This window comes from Prunus mume, linkage group LG1 (assembly GCF_029339155.1).
Source record: "Prunus mume cultivar Tortuosa linkage group LG1, ASM2933915v1, whole genome shotgun sequence".
NCBI lineage: Eukaryota > Viridiplantae > Streptophyta > Magnoliopsida > Rosales > Rosaceae > Prunus > Prunus mume.
This window is the reverse complement of record NC_142698.1, coordinates 31,560,207-31,570,036: the sequence shown is the minus strand read 5'-3', so window position 1 is coordinate 31,570,036 and position 9,830 is coordinate 31,560,207. Positions and strand designations below refer to the sequence as shown.

The following is a 9,830-nucleotide window of genomic DNA, read 5'->3' as shown; positions in this document are numbered from 1 at the left end:
TTAATAAATGAGCTATGTCAATGGAGAAATAAGTTCTCATTATAATAATGTATGTTTACATTTGTACATGGAGTTGGACCCAATTATAAAGATAAGAAGGGAGAAGCCCATGATTAAAGATAAAGCCCAACCCAAAATCTAGAAGAGAGTCCCTTTCTCAAGGGAGAGTAGTCTTCTTTTATAGGCGAGGGGGAGTCTCCATCTCTTGTAGTTTTCCAATGTGAGACTCCTCTTGCTTTGCTTAGAGTTGTGACTTGTGGTAATGCTTCTTTGGCTAATGTGATGACCTCTCAAAGCATGCCACGTGGCTAATCGAGCATAGCTAGTTGCTTGGTTAGTAACGGTACCAACATGTATTTTTTATGTAATTGCTTATGATTGATGGCATGCATACTTTGAATTGTTAATAACTATTTTAAACTTTCTAATTGTCTTAATGTCTGATCACCATTAGGATCTTTAGAAAAGTAATTCGATGCAATTTTGGTCGGAAGGTTTCCTATAATTGATGTTGGCTTCTTGTGATTAATAATTATAATTTCACTTAAGATGAACACTATGTCTTACGGGCTTGTATGGTTTTTCAAAAGGGTTTCATAAAGCATAATGAGTCTTTCATGTTCATATTTGATCCAAACGTCCGAACAAGTTCCATGTTGGATATACGTTCTATGTTGGAGGTTCCAAGTAGAGTATAAATTAGGAAAACCTAACCTTCAAAGTGGCATGTGTAGATCATAAGTAATTGGTAAAAATTCATTGAATTGCTAGGCAATGGTGAAACCCTAATGCTTTTATAAATTGGTTTTTAAAACTCTTTTCTTTGATCATATTTGTTTTTAATCAACATTCTTTTTTAGTATTAAACGATTTCAGAATCATCCTTCTCAACCTTTAATTTCAAGTAGTTAATTAGATATTATTTTTACGTAAATTGTTAAATAGTCCTTGAGGAGAACGACCTTGCATGAGCATCTATAGTACAATATCCTTGTATTCTTGCAAGTATTTCATGTGATGTTAACCCTGTTTGCGCAGGTACTAAAAATCCTATCAAGAAATTGGCGCCATTGCCGGGGACAATTTTAGATAATTTTTGTTTAAACTTTTTCTTATTTTTATTTTTATTTTTATTTTTATTCTTCACAAAGAAATTTTTTTTTGACAATTTCGTTTTATTGCAGAATCTGCAAACTGCACGGTCTAGACCAGATCGGGCACTACACAGATTGCATAGTTTGATCCATAACTGAATGCACACTGCATAGTGATGAGAAATTAATTGGCTGCTCGTGCCAATGATGTCCCTAATTACATTGTGTATCTTGAACAAGAAGAGGGTGAGTCGTTCGAGATCGAGCACCATATGCTTGAAATTCTACCTACTTTTCATGGGCTACTTAATGAAGATGCGAACATACATATTGCAAAATTGATTGTGGGTTGTAAAAATATTTTGATTAGGGGTTTTTCTGCTGAAGCTATTAAGTTACGTCTTTTCCCTTTCACTTTGAAGGACAAGGCAGAAACTTGGTTGTTCACTCTTCCGGCAAATAGCATTACTACTTGGAAACAATTACATACAAAATTCCTAGTATTATCTAGCATCCAAGACATTAAATTACAAGCGGGAAATTATGACATTCACTCAGAAGCCTAATGATGAGTTCCATGAAGCGTGAGAAAGATATATAGAGATGTAAATTAAGTGTCCACATGCTAATATTGATTCAGATACACAGACAAATATTTTCTTTGACAGGCTTAATCCGACATCTAAGAGCCATGTTAATGCCTCAGCTGGAGGATCGTTGTCAAATAAATCTGCAAGAGAGGCATTTGAACTGTTTGATATGATGGCTACAAAATCTCAACAATGGGCAACAAAACATTCACAGAAAAGGGGCATTTTTGAGTTATCAGTAGGTTCTCCCAACATGTTTGCACAAATAGAAAAAATGGAGAAGAAAATTGATGCAAAATTTGATATTCTTCTACAACAAATTACAAATTCTATACAACAGCAACCACTTACACCAACTATTTGCATCATGGCTACACACGACATAATGGGCTGCCCGCATAAAGAATCCTACCCCGAACTTGTTGAGCAGCATATTAATATGATGAATAGCTATCAAAGGCCTAGGAATGATGCATATGCAACTCATTACAATCCAAGGTGGAGGGATCACCCTAATTTCAAATGGGGTGACAATTAGAGTAATGCAAAACCATTCTAGCATGCACAAAGACCATTTGCTCCATCCAAACCAACTTTGGATGATCAGCTTGCTAAATTGGCAGCAACAACTCAATCATTCATCGAGGAAACAATCAAAGATTTCAAAATGTTGAAGCATCAATTAAAAGTTTGGAACAAAAATTTGGACGGCTAGCTGCACAGATTTCATAGAGAGAAAAATGCAAATTTCCTAGTCAAACAGTGCCTAATCCAAGAGGACGTGAAGATTGTAACGTTGTTCGGACTTTACGATGTGGAAAGAGCTATGACAATCGTGAAAATAGCACTAAAAAAGATCAGCCATCAGTGAAAAATTATGCAGACAATTTTGCGGCAAGAATCAACTGCCAGTTCTACAAAAACAGAATCGCAGATATAGAAACTATCCCAAAATAGGTTTTCTAGCGTGTTTATAACCCTCCACTGCCTTATCCTGAACGTGTAATTCCTAAAGCAAGAGATCAGCAACTCAAAGATTTTATGCAGACATTATCCAAGGTTCAAATCAACATTCCATTGCTAGATGCAATAAAGAAAATTTCATCATATGCCAAATTTTTGAAAGAAGTTTGCAACGGTAAAAAGAAACTTGCAGATTTGGACAAAGTTATTTTGACAGAATAGTGCAGCACAGTTTTGGCAAAAAATAGGTGAAAACGGCCAAAACCATAGACTTAATATGGGTGTTTGGATTAATTTCCAAAACTTCAAAATCGATCCCAACCACATATATAAATAGATAGAGCACAAAGAGTAGATGAAGTTTCCTACCTCGATCGATGGAAATGATAATCGGAAAAAGCTCCGAAGCCCCCTTTAATTCCTATCATTCTAGCCATTAATCCTTGGATTTTCGAGCTGGGAAATGACATAGGTTAGGTAGAGGATGAAGAGACGACTCTTTTGGTACCAACCACTTTAGAAACAGAAGTCAAATGGTGATGAAATCGCTGGTCAAAGTGACAGCATCGCTATGTGAGTGTTAGTGAGAGAGAGAGAGAAAGAGTCACAAGAGGAGAGAGAAGTGAGAGAGAAGGAGCTGTCCAGCTTTTTATAATTTGATTTTTTACAAATTACAGTTGTGCACTAAACTTCTGTAGATCGTCACTTCTTCATTTCAACTCCGATTTGAGCCCACCACGTGCTTACGAACTCGTGAGCTCGAGCACTACGTAAAGGAAATAAGAAAATTTCCAACATGAGCCATGAGTAAAAATTCAACTCTAAACTACCAAGGAACCCTAAGGTTAAAGTCGTCCTTTCACTTTATAATTTTTTAAATTCAATTAAATTTTGGAACGGGATGTTACAATTGATCACTTCTATATTCTATCTCTCAGCTTTATTTTGAGTGCTTATATGGATTTCGGAGATAAATATTTAGAACTATTTTGATTTTGTGCGTTATTCAGTCTTTGATCTTTGTAGAGAGAAAATCAACTCAGTTTTGGGTGGGCTGAGGGAATTTGTGTGTGTGGAGGGTAGGTGTTTCATCATAGAGAGAGAATTTAGAATGGGAAGAGGAAAGGGGGAATGGAAGAAGGGGCTTTGATGAGGGAAGGGGAGGAATGGATTTTAAGGTGGGCGAGGGATTGCTTGGAGTCGTTGGTGGTGCATTTTATTCAAAAAAGGAGCTTCATAGAGGATTTACATATTAGAAAGACTAAAATACCCTTGAGAAAGGATGAAAAATTGGATGACGTACGTTAAGGTCAGATGACAAATCATGAATTTTGAAACATTAAGGTGACATTTCTCTTAAAATTTTCTTTAAAGTGACAAATTGAAACTGATGTAGCCTCTAAATAATGAGCCGTGCTGTAGCCTCTAAACAATGGGCCACGAAATTTCAAATTTTTTTTGTCCTTGTGGTACAATGGTCAAAGTGCAATGGAATTTAAACAAATGGATGAAAATTAGGAACAATCAGTCAAAGAACTACAAACATATGAGTTTCATAATTATGTTTATGTTGACAGTCGTCAAAGGACTAAAAATCAATGTCTAATTTTACATGAGGTTTAATGGAAATTTAATCTTATACAAGGACTAAAATTGAAATTATTGTATGTACACAAATTTGGAATTCAAATTTTGTATGTACATAAATTTCGAATCTCTAGAATTATTGTAAATACATAAAATTCACATTGTTGAATTAAATACAAATATTGAATGAAGTATATGATATGAAGTTTTCAATACGGCTTAAGGAAACTTTTGAACCAGTGCGCCGAGAGTTTTGGGTGCCTTTTAAGCCTATCGTTGTAATCCACATAGGTAATACCAAATCGAACACTGTATCCCGAACTCCATTCAAAGTTGTCTAGCAACGTCCATGGAAAGAATCCCTTCACTTTGACACCATTGCTAAAAAGAAATTAAATATATTTATGTCAATAATATGAATCAATAACTCAAAATCTAAAGCTAGACCATATACACACGTGTGTTGATATATATTCTAAATGAATTTGTTAATATACTTACTCAATAGAACTTTGAACATAATGAAGGTGGCGATTGTAGTAGTCAATTCTATGGGTATCATTAAGGGCTTCGGCAAGTGATAATTTCGGATCATTGAACTCATCCACACCTGCAATATAATACATTTTAAATTTAGAGACTTTGTACTACTTGTGTGTGTTTTACACCAAAAATATGTGAAACATTGATCATGCAATTACTTAAGGCTAGAAATAATTACCATTTTCAGTAATGTAAATGACTGGATTGTGATATTTCTTCTTTGTGTAGAGTAAAAGATCTTGAATTCCTTGTGGATAAACATTTAGCCATTCCGAAGCACCCTGCACCCAAATTTGAAGATATTTAGATTTTTAGGAGTCACATTTGTAAGTGCAAAACGATTAATGGTCAAAATCATAAAGGCATAATCTAGTAATTTGATGTGCACCTTTGAACCGATGGGGACCCCGTTACGCTCAGCTGCCACAACGTATATGAATATCAGAATCTAATTAGTCTATAAACTTAAATTGCATGAATTAAATTCTGAATTTTTACTCACATGAAAGATTAACTCCAGCATCTGTTGTGTAGCTTGCGTATACAGAGTTATTTTGAGGTGCATCACTTGCATAGTAACCAGCATAGTAATTTAGTCCAAGAAAATCAAATGAACCAATTAGCAACTCGGATTGTTCTTTCGTGAATTTTGGTAATCGGCTTCCGACAAGAGATCGCATGCTTTGAGGATAGTCACCACTTGTCAATGGCTCAACAAACCTACAAGAATGTAAAATTTTCAAGCATTAACTTGACATTATAATATACATTGCTTGCTAGTAAGTAGTAAATATTACATATTCATAAGTAAATTCAAAATACACTTACCATCCGAACATAAAATCCAAAGCTCGTAATGCAGCATTCTTATTTTCTTTTTCTTCTGATAGGGGCTCAAACCAATGTGACACTAGTGTTATCCCTATCACTCCATTTTGAGAGGCCTGCACAAGAACATTTAGTTTGTTTGTTTTAGAGTCACAAAAAAGTAAAGTAGTCGCTCTCTTGTTACAACTTAGAATCCAATATTATGAGAAACAAAAAAACTGATGAATTGTACCTGATATTTATTTTTGTACAATTTTACGGCAGCTGCATGTGCAAGGAGCAGGTGGTGTGTTACCAAATATGGTTCAGTAGATGAATCTCCCCCGGTGCAGTTTAGTTGCTGCCAAGTAGAGCATCGTCCCGGCGCATGAGACCCGATTGCGTAACCAAAGTTACTAAAGGTATATGGCTCATTCAGTGTGCTCCAATGCTTTACTCGATCACCAAATTCCTTATAACAAAGTTCTACGTAATCTTGAAAATGATTGCTGTATATACACATATCAGAATGTAAATGTCATAATTGTATTTATTAATTGAATTATTAATACGATTAAGAGGACTAATTTCTTCACTTACACAATATGAGGGCTTAGGAAACCACCATATTCGTCTTCTAAAGTTTGGGGAAGATCCCAATGGAAGAGTGTCACAAATGGCGTTAGACCTATAAATGGCATGATCAATAAAAGCGAGTTATAAATTTGATAAAACGAGTTTTTTTATTTTTATTTTTATGAGTGCATGAAACTGTAATTTTATAAATTACTGATCATGTGAGGTGGGATGACTCACCATTGCGTAAGAGCTCATTGATGAGATTGTTGTAATATTTGATTCCTTCCTTGTTCACTCCTCCACTTAACTTTCCATCTAATGATTAAAACAAAAGCAGGAAATAACGAAATAAGTGCACCGATACAATTTAAACTGAACTTTAAAAAAGTTGGACTATATGTCGAAACTTGAACTTCGACTTCTATTTAATTTATCTTTGAAAAAAAATAATATTTTTGCTTCAGTTATTTCAATTAATTATTTTAATTGAAACAAAAATCTTTTTTATATTATTCGGTAGACAACTTGGACACATTACTTAAGCTAAAATCAACATGAAGGCAGAAATATTGACGATTGGTGACAACCAAATGTGAGGATGTGGATGAACTTACTTGGTAATAATCTTGACCAAGAGATAGAGAATCTATAAGCATCCCACCCCATATTCTTCATAATCCCCACATCTTCCTACATTGCATAACAAAAAAAGATTTTATGAGAAAGAGCTAAACATTATGGGGAGCTTATCTTCAATATCCAGAGTTTTCTTCATGCTTCAAAATTTAATATGTGCACATTGGGTCATGAACCTTATAGCGGTGATATTGATCAACAGCGATATCTCCGTTACTGCTATCATTAATCTTTTCTGCAATAAATCATTGAAAATTTAATTAAATATTTAGAGCATAAGAGTAAATGTAATACCATTTTGTTATTTTAACTAATTCATGATTTGATTGGACAGACCTGGATATTTGTGGGTGAAGGTATCCCAAATGCTTGGTCCTCTACCACCTTCGTTTGCAGCACCTTCATACTGAAATACACAAGAGACACAATGAAGAAGATGTCAATATTCTTGCAAGGATCGATGCTTGATCTGAATTTGAAAGAATACCCTAACCAATCAGAACAGAAATTAAATTAAAGCCTAGAAGAAGGAAGGACTTACTTGGTAAGATCCAGAACCTACGCCAAATATGAACCCTTCTGGAAAACTGCTCCTATTGAGAGAAGCAGTGTCAAAATGCGTGGGTGGAGCTCTAATATCTGCTTTGCTATTTGTCAATGCAAAGCCAATTAGTAGCAGCACGCCTAAGAGAAAAGATCGTAATTGCATTGCCATAACTTGAGGTTTTTTTGTTGGTAATAATCTTGATAAGTATAAGTTGGCTCTGGCTGGCATGCTTCATGGCCTTTATATAGAGGAGGAAGTACGTGCTGCAAATGAGAACAAAACACAGATGGGCATTGAATGGGTTTGAGGGGGCAACTACGTAGAATGTCATGGTACAAAGGGAAATGAAAGCTTTCATATTTGAATGAGTTTTTGTGTGAGTAGAGCCGCTAAGTCTGATTTAGTCTCTTATAACCAATGGGTCAAACTGTGGAAACAAATTTGACACACAATTAAAACTCTACGTATGTACCCAATATACTTGAGCTTCAGGCACTTCCTTTGGGTTGATTTATTCTTTCACTTCCTTTGGCGTAATTGTACTTACAAAAAGGATATATCGTAATAAGGAATTAGTGGCGTATTTATAAATAAATAAATCTAGTTAGAAAAATATATTCAAAAGTTTGACCATTGTCAAGAATCAAAATTTTCAAAACTTTCAAATTTTCTACCCAAATAATTACATTAAATTGTCCTTCATGTCCAGCAATAATCTCATTTAAAAGGTCAAAACGATAGGAGAAAGAAAAAGAGATATTCTTGAGGTTATTTTGGAAGAGGATGAAAAAAGTTTGACAAGAAATATATAAGGATGAGTTTAGCAATTACGCTAGCCATAGACTTGTTCAAGCAGTAGAGTATGAAAATTATCATTAATTCTCCACGTTCTTCTTTGCTCTTCAAAATATCACTCTGTTTCAAGAAATAAATTATATTCACAGCCGAGTCATTAAAAAAAATGCCTTGAACGAAAGCTTATTATGGGAAGAAACATAGCGGTTGAGTTTGCTTCATTTTCATCCTCTGATTTCATATGGTTAATAAACTCTTCAATTATGGAATTCTTGGAGCGACACATGCTTGCTCCCATTCGTGTTTACTCCGATCCAATCTGATCCAAATAAGAAAGCATATCTATTGTCAAACTCATCTTTACATATCAATTCTCATAGCAATTTTCTTTCTGTTTACCCTAAAGATAAATATGCAGAAATGACTTTTTCTTCACCCTTCCTTTCCGTTGGTTTTAATGCTCTTTTTCTTCTTGTAATAAAGCCTTCCTTGAAGATGTTTCTTTTGCTAGACTTTTTCTTCTCGTAATAGCTGTACATTCCTTTTATAGAATACTGTACATGAAGGCAAATCGTTTTGAATAATTATCCAATAAGTCACTAATTTCTTGTATGATATATATCCTCTTTTGGGTACAGTTACGCTGGAAGAGAAACAATAAATCAACAAAAAGTAGCATTATATAATAATTGGGTACAAAGTGTTTAAATTTTTGAAAACCCATCCAAGTGTAGATGGCATTCTGATGTAGACTTCAAGTAAAATTAAGCCATCGGGTCGAGCTCGATTAAAAAAGGTTTTGACTTGCAGACCAGTGGTCTCAGATTCGAATCCATGACATCTTAATAACGTGTGTATGTGTGTGTGTGTGTGCCCAATCCTTGTAGTTTAGACTATGCGGCTTGTATTCAAGAAACTTAATAAAACTAAAAATTTTAATTTGTTGAACAAAAAAGAAATCACATATTATGCACAAATATTTTGGGTTTACAATGTCAACAAAACAAATGGTCCGTCAAATTCTTTTCAAAATTTGACGCATGTGGTTAATTAGGAATTAGCGGCTACCATTCCATGTTTGACTATTCATTGAAATATGAAACTTTCCCTTTGTACCCTTCTAATTGCATGCACGCATGGTTTACAAAGAAATTTATTTCATCATTGCTTACTATTCTCATGCGCAGCCGTACTTGCTCTATATAAAGGCCATGCAACATGCCAGCCAGAGCATAGTTGGTGACACATCACCTACTCCTTACTCATGCAGTTGTTGCAAAATTCTACAAGAATAAATATCTATGAGTAAGTAGTACGAAGATATAATAGGGTGGTGTGGAGTATTTTACCATTTTGTGGCTCTAAATCAACTAAACTTGATATTATTGTGCAAGCATCTCAAAGAGGAGTTATAGGGTAAACATTGGTATCACACTTGTTCGTGCCCCTTTCGGAAGTAATACAAAATAAAAATGCTGCGATACGATCTTTGGATTTCATGTTTGGATGGTAAGTATATTAAGAAGTTACTTATGAATTTAATATTTACCAGTTATTGGAGAGTAATATGCCAGATAATACCAAGTTAATGCTTGAAAAGTTCATGTGTTTTAAGGTTTGCGGAGCCATTGACCAGTGGCGACTATCCGCAAAGCATGCGATCACTTGTTGGAAGAAAATTACCAAAAT

The 9,830-nt window shown here is 34.6% G+C and overlaps 1 protein-coding gene across 1 annotated transcript; it reads right to left on the bottom strand.

Annotated features, from left to right (window-relative positions):
- Positions 1-4,180: 4,180 nt before the first annotated feature.
- Positions 4,181-7,589, bottom strand: LOC148921613 (beta-glucosidase 12-like). Its single transcript, XM_089042916.1, has 13 exons — positions 7,341-7,589; positions 7,136-7,205; positions 6,976-7,034; positions 6,778-6,853; positions 6,401-6,478; positions 6,185-6,272; positions 5,838-6,093; positions 5,606-5,721; positions 5,280-5,497; positions 5,166-5,197; positions 4,956-5,058; positions 4,736-4,844; positions 4,181-4,615 (listed from the first exon to the last, which is right to left on the bottom strand). Exons 1-13 carry the CDS (start codon positions 7,572-7,574, stop codon positions 4,444-4,446), a joined length of 1,611 nt encoding a protein of 536 aa, XP_088899042.1. The 5' UTR covers positions 7,575-7,589; the 3' UTR covers positions 4,181-4,443.
- Between the last annotated feature and the right edge of the window lie 2,241 nt (positions 7,590-9,830).